At 35.6% G+C, this 26,624-nt stretch overlaps 2 protein-coding genes across 2 annotated transcripts in view; both read left to right on the top strand.

Annotated features, from left to right (window-relative positions):
* Positions 1 to 7,376: 7,376 nt before the first annotated feature.
* On the top strand, positions 7,377 to 14,351 carry LOC110450154. The gene is made up of 3 exons (XM_021497438.1): positions 7,377 to 7,691; positions 12,549 to 13,091; positions 14,265 to 14,351. Exons 1-3 carry the CDS (start codon positions 7,377 to 7,379, stop codon positions 14,349 to 14,351), a joined length of 945 nt encoding a protein of 314 aa, XP_021353113.1.
* A 3,633-nt stretch (positions 14,352 to 17,984) lies between these two features.
* LOC110450144 (atrial natriuretic peptide receptor 1-like) overlaps positions 17,985 to 26,624 on the top strand; it is a 37,481-nt gene continuing 28,841 nt past the window's right edge. Inside the window, exon 1 of the mRNA XM_021497428.1 lies at positions 17,985 to 18,466. Within this exon, the coding sequence (XP_021353103.1) occupies positions 18,261 to 18,466 (206 nt within the window). The 5' untranslated portion in view covers positions 17,985 to 18,260. The remainder of the gene's footprint in view (positions 18,467 to 26,624) is intronic.

Consider the following 26,624-nt stretch of genomic DNA (forward strand, 5'->3'; position numbering starts at 1 on the left):
TATACTGACCTGGTTATGTAGCGTAATACAGACTTATAGCTCATTCATTGTATTTTTTTATCGTACTACAGACTGATACCGACCTGGTTATGTACAATAATACAGACTGATAGCGACTTGGTTTTGTGCCGCAATACAGACTTATCCTGACCTGGTTATGTAGCGTAATACAGACTTATCGCAACCTGGTTATGTATATACGTACCGCGATACAGACTTATAGCGATTTGGTTTTGTACCGCAATTCAGGTTTTCAGCGCCTTGATCTGGTACCGAAATACAGACCTATAGCGACTTGATTATTTGAACCGCAATACAGACTTACAGCGACTTGTTTGTTTACCGCAATACAGACTTATAGCGACCTGGCTATGTACCCTAATTCAGACTGATAGCGACCTGGTTATGTACCATTATACAGACTTATACTGACCTGGTTATGTAGCGTACTACAGACTTATAGCGCCTTGGTTTTTACCATTTTGCAGACTTATAGCAACCTGGTTATAACCGCAATACAGACTTATAGCGACCTGGTAATGTACCGTAATACAGACTTATAGCAACCTGGTTATGTGCCATAATACAAACTTATAGCGACCTGGCTATGCACCGTAATTCAGACTTATAGCGCCTTTTTTTTTTTTTACTGGAATACAGACTTATTGCGACCTGGTTATGTACCGTTATACAGACTTATACTGACCTGGTTATGTAGCGTACTACAGACTTATAGCGCCTTGGTTTTTACCATTTTGCAGACTTATAGCAACCTGGTTATAACCGCAATACAGACTTATAGCGACCTGGTAATGTACCGTAATACAGACTTATACTGACCTGGTTATGTACCGTAATAAAGACTTCTTGCGACTTGGATTTGTACCGCAATACAGACTTATAGCAACCTGGTTATGTGCCATAATACAAACTTATAGCGACCTGGCTATGTACCCTAATTCAGACTGATAGCGACCTGGTTATGTACCATTATACAGACTTATACTGACCTGGTTATGTAGCGTAATACAGACTTATAGCAACCTGGTTATGTATATACATCGTACTACAGACTGATACCGACCTGGTTATTTACCATAATACAGACTGATAGCGACTTGGTTTTGTACCGCAATACAGGTTTGCAGCGCCTTGATCTGGTACCGCAATACAGACCTATAGCGACTTGATTATTTTAATCGCAATACAGCCTTACAGCGACTTGTTTTTTTTACCGCAATACAGACTGATAGCGACCTGGCTATGTACCGTAATTCAGAATTATAGCGACCTGATTATGTACCATAATACAAACTTATAGCGACCTGGCTATGCACCGTAATTCAGACTTATAGCGCCTTTTTTTTTTTTTACTGGAATACAGACTTATAGCGACTTGATTATGTACCGCAATACAGAATGATAGCAACCTGGTTATGTAGCGTAATCCAGACTTATAGCGCATTCATTGTATTTTTTTATAGTACTACAGACTGATACCGACCTGGTTATGTACCATAATACTGACTGATAGCGACTTGGTTTTGTACCGCAATACAGGTTTTCCGCGCCTTGATCTGGTACCGCAATACAGACCTATAGCGACTTGATTATTTTAACCGCAATACAGACTTACAGCGACTTGTTTTTTTTACCGCAATGCAGACTTATAGCGACCTGGCTATGTACCGTAATACAGACTTATAGCGACCTGGTAATGTACCGTAATACAGACTTATAGCGACTTGGTTATGTACCGTAATACAGACTTCTTGCGACTTGGATTTGTACCGCAATACAGACTTATAGCAACCTGGTTATGTATATACATACCGCACTATAGACTTATAGCGACTTGGTTTTGTACCGCAATACAGGTTTTCAGCGCCTTGATCTGGTACCGCAATACAGACCTATAGCGACTTGATTATTTTAACCGCAATACATACTTACAGCGACTTGTTTGTTTACCGCAATACAGACTTATAGCGACTTGGTTTTGTATCGCAATACAGTTTTTTAGCGACTTGATCTGGTACCGTTTTACAGTTTTATAGCGCCTTGATTGTTTTTTTTTTAACGCAATACAGACTTATAGCGACTTGATTATGTAACGCAATTCAGATTTAATTTGTCTTGCTGTTTGTCATCTACCCATGGTCATTTCGACTAGATACATTATGTAGTTGTGCTTGATATCATATCTTTTGTGACTTGATATCTTTGTCTCACACCTACAGATAGAGACATAAATCGTTCTACTGCGATGTGATAGATCGGCTATTGTGTAGGTGGACTTCAGCACTGGAAACATTGATCTTTATTTTTTATATAATTTTACCAATCATCTTACCATGTTATGGAATATAATAGCATAACCAACTTCAGACAGAGTGTATGGCATTTATTGCAAAAAGAAATGTTAAATTAGTTATTTGTGGGACAGTAAATTAAATTTGCTTTGTCAGGATTTTAAAGTGTATATACTGAGCTCAAACAAAAAACGACCTACTTCCTGTTAATTCATAGTAAATCTGGTCCTTTCTTTCGAGTATGATTATACTGATGAAGTTTTTGTTGTACATTTCTTTGGGTTACTACACGATTTCAGGCTATTATCGAGAGTGGTTTATTTGGACAATCACATCGAATATCTCATTATATATATGCATATAGAGTTAATAAGAATTCTTCAAATCTGCACGTTCGCAGCATTATATTATTATTGAGACCCGAATTCGTGTCCACTGTTTAAGAACCAATACTTCTCAGTCCATTCAAACGATATAACATATCTGGCAGTATCGAAATTATGACAAAAATGAATGATCGCCAAATCACTTCCATATTTAAATTGGAAGATGCTGTTCATACAAAGTGCTTCTTAAATAATTTAATAGAAGGAAGTTCGGAAAACAATTACAGCCGGTAAAAATGGCGAGAGATACCGGCAGCCAAACAGTTTCGAGTGTGCATGTATGACGTCGACTGCGTCCTGCTTAGGACTGAAGACCCCACATAATCATTTGTTTGTTTGGTGATGAGGTAAGAAATAAATACAATAATAAAATTTGACGAGTAGAGTGCACGTTCATTATGATTAAAATGCATGATCTACCCTGACCAGGACTCGAACCCATATCTTCCCAAATGAAATTGGAATGCTTTTCTTGAAGCTACCAGGACATCATATTCCTAATCAATGAACGTGTCTGTAAAAACTGGGAAATAAAATATTTCACAGTACCAACAGTAGTATGTTGGATGATAATTAAAGGCAAATGTACGAAATGGTACCACAAGGCCAACTTAGGACAAACACATTATCTGTCCTATAATATTTTAACACCTGCCTTACTGGAGAGAATCCTGTCCTCCTCCGTTATCGTATTTCGATGAATATGGCGATGTATTTTGTGAGCAGAGATCACGAGTTTCACTACAACTCGTTCAATTTTGAGAGATGAAAATGGAGAATACGAGGTAATAACAAAAAAAAACACCAGCAAAGTGAACTAAATACTGTTGAGGCACCATCCGCTTGGAAACCGATGTAGTCCGTACAAGGAAAACAATGTCCCGTTCAAACACGCAGGGACCCCTTTTCAATCACTGCAGGAAGGAGGCCATGTCGTCCCTTGCCACAGAGGAAATTGGCGATATACACAGCACACTGCCTTAGAGCACAGGGGTTCGTTACAAATGTCTGAAATACTCATGTGCTGTGACCGATATCAGTATATAGCATATGTGTATTTCAGACATTTGTAACGAACACCTGTGCTTCGAGCTACCGGCTTCGACCTGCGGCATAGTTATGCCTATGTCCGGGATCATTAACGAAAGTTCTGAAAGAAGTTACAGTCAATGATGTTCTACCAGCCAAACGCACACTTAATGTGAAACACTGGCATCCATAGTTAACTTCAACCGAACACCAGTCTTCAAATGATTCCCGGACACATACACAAACTGTGCCATCACACACAGTCACCGACATTCAAAACAGGTGTCCTTGTCCACTTGCTTTAAATGCAACGAATGTAATGCTGCCCATGACACAATCAACTCAGCTATCTTCTTCAAATAACGTTCTTTCTGTCAGCCTTCTATCCAACTCGTCGTTTGCGCATTTCGTCTTTAATTTCGGACAAAAATAGGCCATACATCGTGTTTTACCGCCTCGGAACAGTTAACTGAAATGGCCGACGACTTCTCTCCGCTCAGCTGATCGCACGAGACATTTGACGTTTCATGGGAACGCAAAAACACAATGTTGCTGGTTGAAATATTATTGCACATATGATAAAGTGCCACTATCAATAATAATCTATCGATTTTATTTGTTCATGGATTTTTTCATGACAATCAGTTTAAATTGATAATAAGCATTGAGGATGATTTGTTTTATTTTCATCGGGTTATGAAAAGATTTTGTTTTGCAAACATTGTAAGAATCCGCTACGAGGATTCATACAATTTCCAAAAAAATTTATTCATACCCCGATGAAAATAAAAGAATTCATCCTCAATGCTAAAATAATCTGTACTGATTTGTGTATCTGTATCGCGAATATGTGACTCCGATTAACGTTCTTGCATATAATTAAGCATTGAACTTAGCGCGTTATAATTTATATTTAAAATTAAAAATGCCCGCCTTATCGACAGTCCACACAATTTCGTTCAATAGTTTAAACAGCGTATTGTCGAGTGCTGATTGGCAAACAAAGTAGTACTTTGACATTTTAACAAACACGTCAATTTTATTCCACAATTCAGTATCAATACAATTGCGTATGATATGTCTATAGAGTAATTTAAGTTTATCAATAGAACTCTGAGCTGAAAGTGAGATTTTAAATTGTTTCGATTTTTCCCCGGAACAAATTTCGCGCATGGATAAAACCGTGAACACCGTGAATCCGACCTTGCCCTCCACGAGGGAGTTATTTTTGAAGTTGATTCGAACTTTTCTCTTTGCTCATTTTGTGAAGAATCCAGAATTTATTTGTTGATTGTATGAGAATCTGACGACAGTCTGTAGATTCTATAACAACCTCGTTATTTGACATGTCGTCAGCAACTGAGGAAATCGTGGCTGCGAGACGCGTGAAACTGATAGCGTTTGAAGTGAGTGATCTTGCGACGGAGCACAGGGGTTCGTTACAAATGTCTGAAATGTTTATGTACTGTGACTCATATCAGTAGGTCTGTAACATATGTGTCAGTAGGTCTATAAGATATGTGTATTTTCTATTTCATTTTTTATTTTGCACATAAATTTTCAATGACATTGTCAAGTCTTACAATGCCCAGCGATATTTCAGCAGCCGTCATGTTTATTTACATTGGATATTGTAGTTCCGGTCAGTGTTGTATTAATACGCTAAGAATTGTGTCTCGTGCTGCATGGTAATTAAAGTCCCATCAACGACACAGCTTTCAAAGAGGCTATATAGTTACAATGCCATGCAAATGTAAATATTGCCTTTTAATGAAGAGAATGAAGAGAGCTACCCGACAATATGAATCTGTAATCCGCTTCAATCAATAAGTGGACGAGCGGTATGATTGTGAATGGCTATCGGTTTTATCCAATCAGAAGCTCTATGATAAACATATTTATTTTCCCTGCATAGAAGACCGTTGACAAATTTGACACAGTTCATTCCGGACACATGGTGAATATGGCTTTCATTCGATGTCCAGATTTAGCATGGTTTCTTCTCCTGCAGTCAGTTTTGATACGTAAGTTCGCTGTAAACCACCACTGGGATATTATACCATAATTATAACCATGTATGATACGTAAGTTCGCCCTAAACCACCACTGGGATATAATACCATATAACCATGTATGATATGGAAGATAAAGTTACAATGATGTAGACAATTAATCCGCCAGAAATAGGAAATACTCCTTAATCGGGTTCAAAACTTTAAATTGATTATGGATTATTGTGGAACTACTTGAACACCTTAATTGCTTTTTAATCTAGGATTTTGAACGATTTGTAATTTTAAATTAAGAGTTGTATTTTTGTAATTTTCTTTACGTTTATATTTATATATTTATTTGTCGAACTTCATTAAGGGATTATTTGTACATGTTCACACTTTGGTATTTTTGTATTTGAAACATTCATTTTTTACAAATCTCTCCACAAACAAAATCAAAATTTGAGCCTGATTCAGATCAAGAATTTGGCAACTCATAGGATATAAAAATAGAAATCTGAAGACGGAACAGCAGTGAATGATAATAAAGTATGAATAAATGATTTCTTCGAGTCGCCGATACTTAAGAAATCGACCAAATCCTGTGCATTTTGGAATCTTTAAACACAAGAGAACACGCAGATCGAAAACTAATAACTTGTTGCGTATTTTTTTTTTAAATACATGTATATTTATAGCATTCAAGTAACAAAGTGATATGTTTTGATGTTTCAGATGCCCTGTGCCATAACGAGACGACCCGTAATGTTTATATGATAGGATTTATGGAGAACCAGATTTTGAACGCGCCCAACTCTTCCTGTAAATTATCCTTCCACATTGTTAATACAGGTGAAAATACCACCTGTGTTAATTATCAAACAAAAGGTACACAGCTCTCAAGTATTTCACTTCCAGGCAGAACAACACGAGTTGTACCTTTTTCAGAAGAGTACATGGTGAGAGGGTCTGATAAGACACAGCGGGGTATCAGGGTGGAATCTGGTGACGGAGTCATTATTTATGGTGTAAACCGTTTCAATAAAACTGGCAAGAGTTCGATGGACGGGTTCCTGAGCATTCCTGTTACGAATGCTGATACTTGTTTCTATGCGGTCACTTTATCAAAATTGTCACAAATTTTGTTAGTTGGTACAGTCAATGGCACTTCAGTGAACGTCACACTTCGAACAAACAAGAAGGTAATTATAAAGTTTAATAGTAAACGCTTTAGGGATGGGACAGTGATAAGTACAACACTGGATGAATACGAAACGTTACAACTACAATGTCAATGGGGATTTTTAACAGGAACATTCATTCAAGCATCGCATCCAATCAGTGTATTCAGCGGAAATATACGACAAAAACTATTACAATTCAAACCAGAATGGGGCCATTTGGTGGAACAAATACCTTCTGTGAATAGTTGGGGTATGTACTTTGTGAACATTCCTCCAGCTAAAGGTTCATACACGTGTAAAATCGTAGCATCAGATCCTGCTACCACCGTTAATTTCACCTGTTCAGATAACACTTCTAAGTCCGTCATGTTAACAGAAACCAGATGGTATCAAACTTATGTCCAACTAAGAACAATATGTGTACTCACAGCCGACAAGCCAATCCTGGTCACCTTATTTATTGGGATACCGATGAATGACCCGTCCATGGTTCTGATTCCTCCAGTACACGAACTCATTAGTGGTGTGCTATATTTTTATGTTCCAAACAGTTTGGACTTCTGGCTCGTGTTTGTTACTGATGCAAATATTGTGAAAATCGATGGCAAACATTACAATTTAACGGCCGTCGACAATATACCGGACTTTTTCAAAGGTATTCTACAAATATCATCTGGAATTCACAACATCAGCCTGCCGAACCACGCCTTAAGATTAACGGGATATATACATGGCCGGAAGAGAACACGTGCTATGAGCTACCCCTTAACTCAACATAAGCACGACGTACGTATAACATTTATTTTTCTTTCCTGTGTTAGAAATAAAGGGTAATTACAGTATTAAATACGAACGTTATTTTGTTTTTCTTGCAATGAAGATATAGTTTCTAGCATAAAAAAATACATAAGAAATATTGTATTGCTATATACTTGTACATGGTACTTACGTTTTTGTGACCCGTCAGATGTAAATCACCGTTATAGTGTGATTAGAGAATTGCCCATCTACATAGTGCAGTGTTGTATGTCAGGAAATCGTTTTGTTAGCCAATGTTGTTAGACTTTAACTTTCCAGAAGACAACTGATCATCTATTCGTGAAAATGCAAAATCACCCATATGTGTCCATTAGACCTTGCAGACTGCACTTGTTTATTGGGTGGATATATACACGTCTACTTGTATGTGACATGTATTTGTCCACACAATATATAGTTGTGATACATATGCCTGAAATGTTCTACACTGATTTCACAACCTTTCCACTCGTACTAATGTTCTTATGCGTCTCCAGTACACTGCACAAGCTATGCAAAGACTAATAGGTGAAATCGTTTCGCGTATATATATCTAGAGTAATTGTTTAATTTGTAGTTTGTAGGGAGAATGAACGGAAACAAACCCTTGTTCTGTATACAGTTTGACTAACGTGTTGTATTGTGACATTTCTTTGTACTTTGTACAGAAATACACCTTGGCGGTTTGTCTATACGTTTATACTATAGAAATGTGAATTATTATATACTGTTATATGTGATCCTTGTCGTTACACAACCCGCTGTTTGCCGCATGATATCGAGTTTTAATATCGATTTGCCTACAGGTATCACTATGTAAGTATTCCGTCTTTGCGTATTGCAGAGTTATCTTCTCATGAGAGCAGGTATTGATTATTACGTCAATTGTTTGTGAGAGTAACGTCATCAATTTTTGAGAAAACGTCGTAATTTTCTCACACAAACCAATGACGTAACAATCAATACCTGCTCTCAAGAGAAGATAACTCTGCAATACGCAAAGACGGAATAGGATTATATCATGAATTGGAATTGCTGATAACATTTTTGATGTTGTATACTTAAGCATTGAACTGTTTTTGTATGGTATTTATGATCTATTTGAATGACACAGCTTTGCAAGCAAACAACATAATGCGCGCTAAGATCATAAATACCATACAAAAACAGTTCAATACTTATATTTACGTTTTCTCTGCCTCTTATGTTCTTTTTTAACTTATACTTCATATTCAAGATTAAAAATGCCCGCCTTATCGACAGTCCACACAATTTCGTTCAATAGTTTGAACAGCGTATTGTCGCGTGCTGATTGGCAAACAAAGTAGTACTTTGAAATTTTAACAAACACTTCAATTTTATTCCACAATTCAGTATCAATACAATTGCGTATGATATGTCTATAGGGTGATTTAAGTTTATCAATAGAACTCTGAGCTGAAAGTTAGATTTGAAATTGTTTCGATTTTTCCCCGGAACAAATTTCGCGCATGGACAAATACAGTGAACACCGTAAATCCGACCTTGCCCTCCACGAGGGAGTTATTTTTGGAAGTTAATTCGAACTTTTCTCTTTGCTCATTTTGTGAAGAATCCAGGCGTGAATGTATTTGTTGATTGTATGGGAACCTGACAACAGTCGGTAGATTCTATAACAGCCTCGTTATTTGACATGTCGTCAGAAACTGAGGAACCGTGGATGCGAGACGCGTGAAACTGATAGCGTTTGAAGTGAGTGATCTTGCGACGGAGCACAGGTTCGTTACAAATGTCTGAAATGTTTATGTGTGCTGTGACTCATATCAGTAGGTCTGTAACATATGTGTCAGTAGGTCTATAGAATATGTGTATTTCAGACATTTGTAACGAACCCCTGTTGATCAGTGCAGTGTAACAGACGATATTTCTGATAAATTGCATGAGCGTTAAAATTGTTTCCATTGCCGGCATTGGTGATTTCAACCGATGTGCATTTTGTACGATATTGCAGACATTGGTCTTGTTTTCGTTGTAATAAAAGTTTTTTTTATTTCATTTTTTATTTTGCACATACATATACAATGGTATTATCAAATCTCACAATGCCCAGCGATATTTCAGCAGCCGTCATGTTTATTCATATTGGATATTGTAGTTCCGGTCAGTGTTGTATTTATACGCTAAGAATTGTGTCTCGTGATGCATGGTAATTAAAGTCCCATCAACGACACAGCTTTCAAAGAGGCTATATAGTGACAATGCCATGCAAATGTTAATATTATGTCTTTATAAGTAAAGTTTAGTTGAACCAACACTTATTCTGACTACTTCCAGGTTTACAATGTTCAAACTGTATAATACAAACATATGGAATCCTGTTCAATAATACACCGGTTTATTTTGTAACAAGGCATGAAATGAAGTAAAGCACGTGTACTGCTACGTACTTTTGTTTTGGTTTGAATTTATTCAGTTTAAGTGAGTACTCGTAGAATGCCCAACTTAAAGATACACTCTGCTCAGTCCAGTTACATGTACGGGGTCAATCGACTAACCATTAAGATATATACATACGTTTTGTTTAGCCCTTGTCACTCAGCATTTCAAAGCCCATATCCTAATATTTGCAATAGTGATATTCGTCTCTTTCCCATTTATATACATAAAAGTAATATATATTTTACACACAAGCACTAACGCACGCACATATGCACACACATACTAAATAATGACCGCGCCTTCCAAACACATTGTTACCTTAATTTCCCGGCAGTCGTTTGTGATGGAGTAATTTCCAGTGTCGTTGTTGTATGATGTGGGAGAGTGATAGAATAAGCTTACAACTGTCAACACAGAATATTCCACACGAAAGGACGACGACTTTTGAACTTTTGTTTCTGAGAAATAAAAGTTATAAAGGGGAAGAAAAGGCTATATCAAACTAGGTACGGTTTACCATTGTTGCAAGTTATGTCAGGATGCAGTATTTTCGGTTTCAGCAATTTGATATGAAATGTATTTTATTATTGGATAAGCCAAATGCAGCGTCGGTACAAACCTTTTCTAGATAATTAGGACATACATATCAGAAAAAGTAGGTATATATGTCTGGAATGAGATTATGATACAATCATTTTACAATAACTTTTCAATTACGGCATGTGTTAAAAAACAAAATGATCACTTGTTAGATAAATGTGTACTTATACAGAATGTGTTTACAGATTACACAGTTTTAAATACGACTAGAACCGTTTCATTTGTCTTGTAATACACAATGAAGGATTACAGTTAGGCTCAAGTACGTGGTCAAGGACAAAGCCGCTTACACTATACACAGTACAATGCTATCCGATTACAATATAATTGTATGATAAACTGTTAATGAAACTGTAAGATGCATTGCAATACATTTACAAATCTTTTAAATTGTACGACAAAATCCAGGTTTGGTACAACGATAGGATTCGCATCTCTTTTTATACGTGATCGGTACAGTTTTGACATTGCTAATACTGCATTAGCAAATGAACCACCCCATTTATATACATAAAAGTAATATATATTTTACACACAAGCACTAACGCACGCACATATGCACACACATACTAAATAATGACCGCGCCTTCCAAACACATTGTTACCTTAATTTCCCGGCAGTCGTTTGTGATGGAGTAATTTCCAGTGTCGTTGTTGTATGATGTGGGAGAGTGATAGAATAAGCTTACAACTGTCAACACAGAATATTCCACACGAAAGGACGACGACTTTTGAACTTTTGTTTCTGAGAAATAAAAGTTATAAAGGGGAAGAAAAGGCTATATCAAACTAGGTACGGTTTACCATTGTTGCAAGTTATGTCAGGATGCAGTATTTTCGGTTTCAGCAATTTGATATGAAATGTATTTTATTATTGGATAAGCCAAATGCAGCGTCGGTACAAACCTTTTCTAGATAATTAGGACATACATATCAGAAAAAGTAGGTATATATGTCTGGAATGAGATTATGATACAATCATTTTACAATAACTTTTCAATTACGGCATGTGTTAAAAAACAAAATGATCACTTGTTAGATAAATGTGTACTTATACAGAATGTGTTTACAGATTACACAGTTTTAAATACGACTAGAACCGTTTCATTTGTCTTGTAATACACAATGAAGGATTACAGTTAGGCTCAAGTACGTGGTCAAGGACAAAGCCGCTTACACTATACACAGTACAATGCTATCCGATTACAATATAATTGTATGATAAACTGTTAATGAAACTGTAAGATGCATTGCAATACATTTACAAATCTTTTAAATTGTACGACAAAATCCAGGTTTGGTACAACGATAGGATTCGCATCTCTTTTTATACGTGATCGGTACAGTTTTGACATTGCTAATACTGCATTAGCAAATGAACCACATAATGTTTACCTTTTTAATTGCTTGGTTTCAACTGACATGTAAGACTCAATGCTGTTCCTTACATCCTCACTACATGTAGATCACCAAACTCGCTACAGGTGTCATCTTCAAGGTGATCTTTATCTTAATTTTAATTTATTTCACTAGCAATGTTCCGCATACTGTAGCTGAAATATTATTTAATATCGTCCGTTCAGTTAGACGGTTGCAGTATTTGTATGCTTTGTTTTTATCATTAATTGCTTTTTACCTGTCCAACTAGGTGAGTCATGGGGAAAATAGAGTCCGGTTTGCTCCATAAAAAACATCATGCTTGGTAAAATAAGTATTTAGGTTAATTAGTTCTACCTAGAAGATATATAAACATTTTTAATGTATGGAATGAATGTTGTTGTCATTATTATATAATTTAATCGTAATATACTATATATTTTGTTACAGTCATGTGATAATGTAGCGACACAATTTCCACAAGGAGGATGTGAGCGCCATGCCACCGCGGGGACGTCTACGGTAAACCTTCCAATAGAAACCACCTCATCAACTCTGGAAACGGTGACTCCTCCTCCAGGGACGTCAGTATCTGTTGCCAGAACAACAACATCCCAGGAATTGACGTCAACATATAAAGAGGTAACAAGTGTGGAAATGATAACGTCATCAGTCGGAATGACTTCTCTATCGAGAGCTTTTGAGAAGATAACAACAAGTCCCCTTCGACATTCGACAGTCTCATCTATCCAGACATGTAGCTGTCTACAGCGCAACTGTTCCCTGAATCCTAACGAGGGAGAAATGAAACGAATTATCGAAGCACTTCGTACTGAACTTCTAATTCAACGCGAGAAAACAAATAGATACAAGCGTTCTTTAACATCCGCGTGGGATGGCCGGACATCGGCCAAGGTGTTGGGCTACGGGGCAAGCATCATCCTCGGGGCGGTTGGGATCGGGATTGTGATACTGGACTTGAATAATCTCATAGTAATGGCAAAGCGAATTCGACATAATCTGCGATCAAAGTCATGTCATAACAAAAACGTTTGCATATAATTTTGCAAGAGTGTCAAATGACAAGATATTCTTACGGTGTCATGGTAACATGTACGATGTACAGTTACCAACGGTGAAAGTATGGACAACTTTCGTTTTTACAGCGTTCAGATGTTAATCCAAGGCTAACTGTGCGGTGTTTTTTTTTAGTTTTTTTTATACTTTTTGAATGTATGTATGTAACCTATTGCATGTTGCCTGGATATAAAAAGTTTATTTTTTATTTTCCCAAATTGTTTCAAATGTATCGGATTATACAGGAATTACTCTATAAACTTGAGAGAACTCGATGATTCGTTCGGATAGAATCCGTCCCATACCATCTGGAACCGCCTTTATTTTCATACGCCTGCATAACTTACGTTCAGAGGGATTTCAGTTTTTCAATGCCGAACCTGTCAATGCCATATCATTCGATCGTCTAAAAGCATTGAAATAACATTCGATTTCAGCTCTAGACAAAATCATAATTAAATGAGTAATGTAGCGGCATTAATTTCCCCCTTTTTGTTAAGAAACTAGTATAGTGAGTGGATCTTAGATTATAAGACTCTTTCATGTCCAGGGGTGTATAGGATAGGGAAATCCCGAGGGTGAGATTTCCTTATCCTTCACCTCTGGGCATGAAAGAGTATTCTTCTCTCATTCCAACTACCAGTATAATCTCAGAAAGCATGGAAATGCGTTTTAACTGGCTACCATTTTGAAAATATTAATTTTTCCCCTGAACCAGATTTAGCGAACCGCATATTTGCAAACAATGTTTGCACACAGAAAAAATAATCTCATCTTTCTCATAATTATGGTAAATATACCGTAAACGGTTTTAATTTCATCACGTCGCCCTTTCCGCATTGCGGCTATGGAATTCGTGACGTCACGTCATTGTTCAGCCAATTTGACGTCAGGTCACGTGAAACGGGTTGTTAGATAGAAATTTCCTACACCCCTTTCTTACCCCGGACAGCTATATCTTACACGCACGGAAATGAGAGAAATTAATTCATTGTTCAGTATGTTATCGCCAATAACCAATTTCTAATCTTTTATAATTGAATTTTGTTTAATTGTTTATAAGACTACACTAATGTTAATTGCTTGCAGAGGTACGATAGTGTGTGTTTTGAAAAGCGTCGCTTTGCAAGTCATACGGGGGAACAACAGAATTCTGTGGAGAGTCAGTACTCTTAAATAATGAGACGGGAGCCTGCTGTTTGATTGTGATATACCAGCAGTACCTATTTCTATATTAATGTATATTGAACATAAACATTTACTATTTCATTATCAACTATTTATTATCTATTAACCTTGAATATTTGCTGTTTATAATTGCATACGTATATATGTATTAATAATAAAATGTTAACTGCTTCATTATTGTTTGTTTTCCCATTGTTATTATTATAAAGGTTCTCCAACGAGTGATGGTTGGTTGTCATGGTTACTTAACTCGAGTTAGTCAGTTTTCAAAGAGTGTCTTTTCAAATTTTAAAAATAAAAACATGTAACGAGAGTTAATAAACATAATAATCTACCATCAAAAGTTTGAAATTCTGTCTCAACGTTAAGTTAAAACATCAAGAAAACCATGCTTCTCTTGAGAATATATTATTCCTATTTCCTATCTGTGAAACAAATGAACTTTGACGTCATAATGGAAGATGACGTCGCAAAGCATTGTTATATGCGTCATAGTTAGAAAATGACCAATGCAATCACAATCAGTGTGTTACCCACTAAAGGGTAACCAAAAATGTTTCCCAATTCCTAGCGGTTTCTTTCAATGAGTCGAAAGTGAGGTAACCTATAGCTGCTGTGGGAGAGAATGCATTAGATATACTTTCGTCATTATAATATATACAAATGAATTTAACAAGAGATGAGAAGAACACGTAATAGTAAATAAATATTTATAGCTACACTACAAACTTCTTTGACGAGATGATAAGTGCATATAATAATATTATTTTTTTCAAACCTCTAAACGGTGTGAATTTTTTAATTTGATCGAGGTGTTTGTTTCTATTGCATTCACACTTAAATTAGAGATACAATTACGAAAGACTGCGGATCTGCTCTGTGATCAACTTCCAAACTTTAACTATATCCCACCTTAGAGTTAGAGATCCGTCGGCACACACCTATATCTTATTTGTTAGGTATGTGTATAGATATCTTTATATTGTGTGATACGAAGGTTTTTGATGATGTTAATTAAAGTGACTTGTGGTTTGTTTTGTCACTACCCGAATTCACAATGCGATGACGTGACATTACTTTGATTCGACTAATACATTGATCGGTTTCTCCTTAAAAGTTTTCAATGGTCTCGATGTAAATCTTTCATTTGTTTATTGTTTGTTCTAGTTTTATCGATTTGTATTCCGAGTTATGTTTTTTTGACACTTTAGTCATTTTGTTGCGTTTTGTAATGTGTTTTCTGTCATGTTTGGTTGTTTTATCAACATCACTTGGTAATATATCTTTTACAGTTTTTATACTAGGGTCAGCGATCTATTGCCTCACAACATACGGAACAACACTCTTGTGTAATTAAGGTTGCTTTCATAAATGAAAAATAAACCGTAGCTTCCAAGGAATATGGGGGAAAGTACTGTCTTTCGGGCAAGCTAGCTTTTTCACCGATGTAATATTACCCTGAGATGCTCTCACTAGATCAGCAACGTCGAACGACCTTGAAACCTTGACCGATAACCACTTAAATATAATGAGATATAACAATTTATGTTACCATACTTTGGTGAACTAATAAACTAAATTACTATTCACTAAAACACTTCAACTAAACAAAACTCATCCTAAATAAACAGAAACTGTTTTAGTATCGAGTGTGACGCCCATAAGCATCAATTACAGATTCACAACGTCTGCGCATGCCCCGAATGAGATCGCGTATCCGGTTTTGTGGGGTAGCGTTCCACTCAGCTAACAAAGCTGTTCCCAGCTACTGGGGAGCGTTCTTGATTGAACATTTCTGGCAGAGAGAGCTGTCTGCAGCATGTCCAACACATGCTCGATGGGATTAAGATAAGGCGAGCAGGCTGGCCAACCCATTCGTTGAATAGTCTCTTGCTGTAGATACTGCTCAGTTACCCCTGCTCTATGTTGCCTAGCATTACCGTCCATAAGAATGACGTCAGGGCCGATAGCGCCAGTGTAGTGACTGACATAGGCATCAAGCATCTCATCGCAGTAAATCCGTGCCGTAACGATGACATTATGGAAGACATGTAGGTCACTTTTCCCACGAAGGCTTATGCCACCCACACCATCACTGAACCTCCGCCATATCGGTCATGTTCCACAACGTAAGTTAAGGGAACTCGTATTGCTAGTCTACGTGACCTTTAACAAGCATCATGAAGGCGGCTCCTCACTGTCTAAGTAGCTACCCGGGTACCAGAGGTATTAGGAGGTCATTTCGTAAAGCTGTGGCAGTCTGGAACCTGTGACGCCGTGCCTGTATGAGCAAAAATCGGTCTTTGCGCTGCGTTGTAGCCCATAGACCGACCTCCAGCATGACGTCTGGAAGGGTTTCCGTTAGTTTGGTAACGATTCCACATTTTTGCCACCACACTTTGAGACATCCCAATGTCTTCTGCAACCTGTCGTTGAGACATGCTAGCTTGCAGCATCCCGATGCCCCTATTCATTTGACCGTCATTTAACCGTTGTCTGGTTCGTCTTTGTGCCATATTAAAACAAAAAACGCTCAAAGAATATTCATCAAATTGATTTCCTTAACAATTTGAACAACGCCTTACTTAGCCTAGCTCAGCTTTTGAAAAGGGTGAACACGTGGAAAAGCGTGCAGTCGATTTTATGGTTGACTGAACACACCCACACAGGGCGATTTGGAAGGATAACATATTCGCCAAAAACTATACGTAAGGAAAATACAATATCCTTTCTAACATTTTGATATTTTTTTAAAAATATAGGTGATCCTTAGCAAAATGTGAGTAGTATATATATATATCTATTTCACCCAGGTGTATAACCTGATATTACTATACTATGGGGTAAATATAAACCAAATATGGTTAAAGGGCTCATGAAATATCTTGAACAAGGACTTTTTTTAGTACAGACGGACGGATGCACACACGGGCGCACCGACAAAGCGATTACTATAATAACGATATCCATTTATTTTTTTATATATTTATTTAATTTTTCAAATCGAAAGTATCGTTTTTATGTAAGTTGAAGTAGTACGTTTTTGTCCGAGCTTGTTATAATATTGATACCTCTTATCTGTCGATAAAATTGTATAAAGTTGATACAAGATATCGCGACGTCTTATTGTAAAATAAAGCATTAAACTATATTTTATGTGTGAATCAGTTGAGGAGTTTTTTTGTTACTCATATCAATATATGTTAAGACATTGGCTAATGACATTCAAATAAGTGTTTTCAAATTTTTATATTTGTATTTTCTAATTACAGATTAAAAATAATAATGATTTAGTTATGAACGTTAGAATATCCACGTGTTTATATGAATTTGTAAGGAGTTATCTTTTCCTAGATATTCTTGTTAAGATAGTTGATGGGTCTATACATACACATCACATGTACATAACAAGAAACGTCTTTAGATAATAAAAATGACACATGGCAATATGTCCATTTCTTTTGTATTCGTTAATGTATCTTACCTGGCCGTGCTAACACTGAGCGGAAACTTACCTGGCGCAGTGTACTTCAGATGGCATTACCATCCATCATTCGTAACGACGTCTTCCATTGGTGCCCCGAGGCTGACGTCACAGCAACCACCTTGCGAAATGAATGACAGGCTAAAAAGGTATCTTGGGAAAAAGATGGAGGCTTTCTTATTTTGAGATTATGATGTCAACTTTTCGAACTTTTCTTATCTTTCTTTGACCATCAGGACCATTTTTGTATTTATTCACTTACAAGGATTATAAATATTACCAGTGTCTTCCGTTTGTATACCTTAACATCTCAAGGATAATGTGGTAATTTCATCTGTCGGTGAGTAAATCTAAGGTGTATGTGTGCGAGTGTTATTTACATCAAATAACTACTTTACATACACGAATTCGTAATGAATATGAAACGAAACCTCTGGAATTTTCTTTTAGTCTTGTTATTGCAACTGGAAACGTCAAGTAGTCACGAATTTCGTATAGCCTGGATGGCTCCTACTAAGGAATATCATGGATTTAGTGCCGCTACCAGTGTGGGGGGACTCAAGATCGCCCTGTACGCAATGGAGAACGAGAATGCTCCTCTGACCAATCACACTGTCAAGTAAGTAACTGACATCGTATGTTGTCAAATATATAAAAGACTATTTACATTTATAATAAGGCATTATACTCAAAGTTCAAATCACTTTGGCGAATTGTTGAAATTTCCTGGGGATGCAAAACAAACAACAACGATATTATTGAGTATATTGACCTGCTGTCGCCAAATTACCTCCCCTTGTGTATTATTAAATGAGATAATGTCAGTAATACTTTGTTGTGACAGACACCATCGTTTCAGTGTAAAATCTGACAGAAAAAAAATCCTTTTTAAATGGTAATGTGGATGTACTGTAGATTTAAATTAATTGCGGTATCAAATATTTCTTCTGTTTGTTATGCTCAGTGATATTGCATTCATCTATTTCCTAGAAAAAAATCTGTAAGCACATGCTGTGTCATTGGTTACCAAAACCCAAAGCAAACATATTGTCTAAGAGGAAAACTATCGGAGACTTGACTTCCTGAAATATCCTAGGGCCCATATGTCTTTGTTTGCATATGATATCAATTTATTATTTGATTCCACGCGTGTGTTTTATTATGCTTATTAGACTCCATCATTCGGTGACGGCAAGACATATTAAAGAAAAACAATCAAGTCTTACTAATAATCAATTAAACGGAGAGCCAACAAACTATTTTAGCTATGTGTCTGCACGATTTTCCTCCCAACCAGAAAACAAACATGACGTGCATCACCTGTGATTAAGACAATAAGTTGGCCGAACCCAGGACAACGAGTAGGACCGTCCAATAATGGTCACCTGATCGGTCATCATTGTGCTTTCTTTGTGGACACGAGGGGTTTCAGAGGTGACACTCATGTTGTCAGTTGGTCTGATTTATAGAGGCATTAAGACTGGACATGACAGCAACACTGACAGGACCACTTTACGTATTCTGTTTTGAGTTTCAAGCGTTGGTAGTAAAATGTTACAACATAGTACTGCTTGAAGATATTTCCTTTGATTATGGAGGACATAATTTTACATTCTTATGTGATTTATAATTCTTTTAATGCGTATCTAGGCCAGGGAAGCGCCTGCACAATACCAAACAATAACAAAGGTATAAAAAAATCTGAAATGAAATCATGTTTGTTAAACATCCATCGATTTTGCAAAATATTTATGCTGACTAATACAAATTAATCTAAATTAAGTTGGTGGTCATATTGGTTGACATTTGTATAGACACCCTCCATAATAAAGTGTATTTTTAATGTATGACCGTGATAGGTTTGTATCATGTACCAAAAACCAAAATGTAGTATGTACAATACTGCTTGGAGTGCAGCTTGGCATTGTAACCAAAGTATTATCAACAAGACATATATCATTCTATTTCAATATGTAAATGTATGTACTAATTACCAGGAAAACATAAAAAACTTTTATACTTCTATATAATTATTAAGAGTAATACTATATTTTTAAACCATACTGTTAATGGTCTGTTTTTGCATTGTTATAATCTTTTAAAAATCGTAAAAAAAATAATTCAACCCAATCTTAGTTATCCGTTGCTAAATTGACAAATTTCTGATAATGTTTTTAAAGGAGTCGTTATCAACACATGGAGGGGTAGTTTCGTTTTGTGATACATTGGACTTTCGAATAATTGATCATTATATATGAATTCGGAATGATTTTGTTCCTTTAATTAGTGCAGTCTTATTCCTTTTTATTAAATGAAGTATAAGAGGTCTTTAAAGTTTGGTTGACATCGTTAATTTGTAGTTCTTGCAGCTCTTGCTAAAGTTCCCTTCCCAAACAGACATCGTCATCATTAACATACCAATCACCATTTAATAATGTTTTTGGTCATCGTTGGTCAATTATTTTTCTTTTACAAAAAAGTTCTTTTGTTAAATTTCCAGAGTTCTAAACGTTATGCCATTCCATTTTGCACCCAAGTGCACTTTTGATTTGCGTACAATGAGAAATAAGCGTACTATCCAAACGATTGATAAGGTTTCTGTACCTGTAGTGTTTCTATCATAAAGGGAAAACGATATTTGTCTAAATTATAATAAAACAATAAATGAATAAAAATGTTTTTTGATTCTATAGAAAAATGGAAAATAGAGAAAAAGGTGGCATCATAACTGATACTTCCTTTAGATATATAGATATATTTTTTTGTAAAACAAGTTTCACTATCGGTCAGAACCTTAACAACTAATCTTGATAAAAGAATTTCGCCTACACGATCGATTTCTTGATCTGTAAGACAATTCATGTATTAAGAACAATTCTATTAGCAGTCAAGTGAATTTAAAATCGAACATAATAGATGACATATGAATTGATTAAAATATATCTGATTTCGTGTTTACAAAAACACAATACCTTCGGTAATATAAATCGAACATAATACCTTGTTGACTATGTAGCGCCCGAGGTTATATCTAGATTAACGCTTTGGCCGCGGGCGAGCCAGCCGTAAATATGGCCGTACTGTTTCTATCTACACAGGTGATGTCGTAGTGATCCGTTACTGTGCCTATCCCTATGACTCAATACGGGATTACCTTGCAAACGTTTTGTCACATAGTGGTTGAAACGTAGTACTATCTAATAATTACAACAATTACTAACATTCATTTGACGCTATAATAGCTCTGTATGATTTTATTTATTTGGTGAGAATGTGATTACGTGTAGACAAGATACATGTGTTCACTTGGGTAACGATCTATACACTTTTGCGTAACACTTTTGATATATGAGTAGGATATTAAAATAGAAACGTATTTAAATTTTAACTTAATTTCCCAAAGGGAAACAAACATATTTATAACATAATATCATTGGTACCACATTACTAGTTATCTCAGCTTGATATTACAACAACCAAGGCATTTACATTAAGATAACTTTCAAGTTAAGGTTAACATTTGAAATATATACGACCGTTCGTTGTGCTGAAATCCATTCCGTGTTTGATCATGACATTTTTGCTATGGTCTGTATTCTTGGAAAGATAGTTAGAAAAGGTGTAGGAATTGTGCGTTGTGTATCATCTGATGTATTCTAATGACAATTATTGGTAATCAAAATACATTGTTTCATTATGATTCCGTCGATTTACAAGACAATTCGCATATATTACATAATTTACAACAGGATAGCAATGTGTGAGAATGATACCTTCACCGGGTAGAAAACTACGAATACGTTTTATACTTCATTTGCTAAGAAAGGGATCACAGCGTTCACGCTGTGGAAAGAAGCATTCGTCGCTGTTTGCTCGTCATCTTTTCCCGTTTTATTTCTGTTTTCGCTTTGAGTAAAAACTAAGCTGACCATCTGCATTATAAAATATTTCAATACGAAATGTTATTAATAAAAAGAATAATGATGTGATGTATGACGTAACCCATGGCCATTTTCGGCTATGGACAAAGACCAAATATCAGTTCTTGATAACAAGGGACAAATATGTCTTTAACGATTCCGATCCTGTTCAATTACATTGCGTCGTGTGTATTAGCGCCTCGGGCGTGTTTGATTAATCGGTTTGGTCTGCTTATCGACAATTCGATATTCAATAAAAATGATTTAAAAAATGATTAAAGTGCATCAAATTAAGTACCATGACATGATTTTCTTATGAACATGAAATATCTTAACAGTTCCCGGTCACCCTGTAGACGATAACGTGTTAATCGACTTGCTTTGAAATGACACGTATACACTCCCTTATATTCTTTCAATACAGTTTTGGTAAATATGCTTAATTGGTAGGATATGATTGTGAAATAAAACATACAAAATTTGATTTGTTATTATATCGGAGTTCAGTGTTGACATTAACGGTTGATAGAGTGGTCATCGTCTTTAGGATATTAAGTTATTAAGAAAAAAGGGAAAAAATAGACTCTGATAGTTGCTATCACCTGGATATCTGATTCTGAATTATAAGCTCGAGGAAAAACATGAACAATTCTGTACCAAAACTAACTCTTAGTAAGCCTAGGACAGTTGATTATAAGACTTAAGTTGGCTAATCTGATTTGACCTGAAACAAGTAACGGAAATTAACTGCAATTAACATACAAAAATGTTGGCTGAGCTGACCAATTGCTTAAGTACGTTATAAGAAGTGTTTACTGATGAGGTATGTGAACAGTGGATAAATTGTAAACACTTGCGTGGCCTTGAAATGACATCAACCGGATTACTTGTAAAAAGAATTCTGATGTATTACGACTATTACTGTACGTTAACGACTGCCGGCAACAGGCACGATATAGGGGACCAGTGCATCCTTCTAGGCAAGTTTACAGACGTTCTGACAAATGACATAGTTAGCACTTATACTAGAATAGCCCCAATCTCTAGACGGTTGATATGTTTAGAAATAATCTCTTATAATTTGGATCACTTTGATATCAGATTCTAGATAAGTTCTCAAACAAGGGACCGATACATGTAAGCTAGTAGTAAAATGCAGCTAGGGCAACCTTCACAAAAACTTGGGGTTTGCAGCAAATCTACACTGATATATACTTTGTTAGAGAGAGTTCTAATCAGACACTTTGTTGTTTCGACTACTCGGATTTAATTAATTTAGGTTCTAAGATATTATCGTTTTGGTATTTTCCACTACTAGGAATTAAAATAAACATGTTTCATGATATGATGACCTGGTCCTCTATGAAACTCTTGGTGTTAAGAAATATTCCTCGTCAATAACGACACACCTTGTGTATTACGATATCTAGTGTGATATTGCAAATACTGTGAAGGGTATGATACCTTGTCGTTTGATGTTGCATTTAGGTACTAAATGTTTTGAATGGCTCCGTTTGTTTAGATTTGTTGCGTTATAACGTATGTGTCTAAGATGCTAGATATATAGAGAATTTAGCGAATTTTGTTTTGAGATATTGATGATGTTTCTTGGGACAGTAATTGTCGAAGTGTCTTCCGATACGTACATATGAAGCTATCCTTGTCTTTCGTTGTTATATTTATAAATCTTTAAAAGGAATAATAAAACTGATGTATGACTGTATTGTGGCCCTGTCGTTGATGTGTATTTGTGAATGGAGTCTTGCATATATATGCAAGATTTATGAAGTTACCGCAACGTGCATTCGAATATTGAATTTATAGAGAGTATCATTAGATTGGCCCAAAAATATTTTGTGAACACCATATGACATTGCATTTCGATATTACAATCAGAAAAGATATGTCGAGTTTTTTGTGCAGAGTTAACGACCCTATCTTGACATTTGTAGATAAGCTTTTATAACTTAATATTTGTGTCGGTTGTAAAATGTGTCAAGCACCTTACACAATTTATCATATAGATTATTCTTACACTCAGTATCACTGAAACTCCATATTTAGAACACAAAACAATTATGTACGGAAGTTTACCTTATTAAATCGTACATACTTTGCGTAGTTTGAAGGAGTTGACAGTTACTGACCCAGAATGACATTAATGGTTTATTAGAACTTATCTGACAGGGCTGCATAATGTTGTCAGCTATGTATAACAAATTGTTTCAAGGTATTTTCTATTCATCTGATATTTGGCAGATATTGGCGTATTGTATGTTTATGTATGATTTTATATGAATGAGAAAAGCAAACTTGTTAATAAATTACAATCCATTTGATAAGCAAATTTTGGACTTATTCGCAATCAAACTAACCAGGCTTTCTACAGCCTCGGTAGAAGGTTGTCAAAACAGGAGAAAGTAAGAAGATGTTGCGTTACGATCTGATATGCTTGTCAGTATTACATACACGTTATATCTTTGATAGTCATGATAAAACCCTAATTAGTTATTTGTTCTTTACCAAGTTTATTTTGTCTTAATTGTTTTTGTGCAGCACGGAAGTTGTGTTTAATTTGATAATCATATATTCATTGATGACTGTATGTGCATATGTATAAAGCATTTCAGTAAAAAATAATGAATATATTCAGGAAAATGGACAGCACCTATTGTCGTTCTATACATAAACAATGCCAACCTCACCTGGAAATTAAATACTAATGAATATATTCAAAAGACTGAATATCATCTTTCGGTGTTTTATATAGAAAAAAACGCGAATCTCACCTGTTTAGTAAAACGACTGGAGACTTGGTGACCCATTTGTTTTGCATTGCATATGTAAGCATACTATATGGACACTGTCAAGCAATGTAAAGAATACATTCAATACACTGAATAACGCTTGCATCGCATTTGTCGACAAAAACAGGTGCAAATAAATATTCACATGAAGAAAAAACAAAAACAAACTTGTCATTAATATCTTTAAAGAGACTTATGTCTGCATTCAAGTGCAGAAACGTATGTATACTTACTGGTAAATAATACATATGTACGCTTTATCCAGAGAACGAAATTTGACGATTGTTTAAACAAAAATGTCACGTTTATCACAGTGAGATGAAGCAGAGAAGTCAATTATGCTTCGGTAAAATAAATAAAATGTTAATTGATTGTGTCAGTAAGTAATAAATCCAGTATATTTTCTTTTCTTTAACACAAATACGTTAAATAAACGAAAAGATATCCGCCGGAAGCTTTAAACAGTTTGAATACCGGTTGTCTGTTGCAAAGATTTTTTCCCAAATTTTGACAAGTGTTGTTAGCTTACAATTCATCTTGCAGACAAAAGATTATCGTTTTTTCCATTTTTTTCTCACATAGTAATTTCAACTAATGAAAACTCAGCACCAGAAATATATCATTGATAATTGTTTTCTTGCCTGCAAGTAGCCGAATATCATGTCATTTCTTTTGAAAAGGCAACACTGAAATACAATTTCATATTATTTTAAGTTACTTCTACAAGACCCTTATGAGAAGTTGGATACATTTGTTCCCTAAACATGTGTCATTGTACCTTTTTTGTAATCGTTCCCTTACACCAGGAACAATCCTATTAAACACAAAAAGGATAGAAATGTAAAAATATTTAATGACAAAAAATTGATAATTTAGGAATATCGGTTTTACCTTGCATAACGAAGTCAAATCACACAAACATCTGATACATTATTTATGCTTGATTACTATTATATTCAAACATATTCTATTGACATTGATCAGTCCAATGGATTGGTCACAATATCTTAAAATATATTTAATAGATTAGTATGATACTGGGTAATTAAATGGATCACTCGTCAGAAGCTGCTATTTTAGCATATACAGGTTTGTGGCCTTTAATAGTCGATACAAAAATATTCTGATTGAATGTAAGATGTGAATAAGTAATAACATCATGGAAGGTGTTAATACGATACCAGCGATGAAACTAAAAGTTTCGTAAGTGTTGGAGGGTAGTCCATTTGCTTACATTTCAAATAAATTATTTCCACACTTGATGAGAACGTGTAATGTTATTTATCATTTATTTCATTTTTTTCAATAGTTCTTTATCTATTTTGTTTAAGAGGGAGGCTATCCCACTTAGGTCCGTCCCTGTGATAATCTAAAACATATTTTGATTTTCAAAAATTCCTTATCACTGCTTACTCTCAGTGTCCCCTCTGATGTACCACAGGCGATAAATGTAATGTGTTTGGACTGGAGAAAGGATAAAAACATCGTTACTGGGTCATTGGTAATTAAAAAATAAATTTGTGCATAAAAAGATACGAAGCACACTATGGTCCTGGTGAAATGAAGATAGTCCCCTTCAAAGGGGCACATGTGCTCTCTGGTATGAGTCACCAACGAGTAGGGTCTAGATTACATACTTACGTAATGCGTTTATAAACTGATGTTGTCTTAACTATTTCAGAAGTCTGTATTCTTAGATCTGGAAATAAAGGTCGAACATTTTTATGATGATTTATATACATTTCTTCCCGTGAAATATCAAATTCTATCAACATGACAATTATGTTTTTCACTCTGTGACAGATATCAAATATCGTTTTTGATATAGGCCAATCAGAACGTTCCTTTCTATTCACTCCTTTCAATGCCTCAGATTTTCTCTTCCAATACAAATTAGGTGACGGTAGAATATGTGATTGTTCCTGTGTGATGTTTTCTACATACACTGGGTTATTTCTTTAACAACTTAATTAATCAAATTAAAGCAGAATGCTAGATTTGTTTTAAGTAGCTTATCCAAAATGTAGCCGGCCTTGTTGTCATGTGTGGC

Source organism: Mizuhopecten yessoensis, unplaced genomic scaffold (assembly GCF_002113885.1).
Source record: "Mizuhopecten yessoensis strain PY_sf001 unplaced genomic scaffold, ASM211388v2 scaffold4999.3, whole genome shotgun sequence".
Taxonomy (NCBI): Eukaryota; Metazoa; Mollusca; class Bivalvia; order Pectinida; family Pectinidae; genus Mizuhopecten; species Mizuhopecten yessoensis.

Bases quoted from the DNA above. Each gene is read 5' to 3' on its own strand.
- LOC110450154 (XM_021497438.1), top strand. From the start codon at position 7,377: ATGAATGACCCGTCCATGGTTCTGATTCCTCCAGTACACGAACTCATT. The intron at 7,692-12,548 runs GTACGTATAACA...ATTTTGTTACAG, and splicing joins TAACTCAACATAAGCACGAC to TCATGTGATAATGTAGCGAC. The intron at 13,092-14,264 runs GTAATGGCAAAG...AATTGCTTGCAG, and splicing joins TGGACTTGAATAATCTCATA to AGGTACGATAGTGTGTGTTT.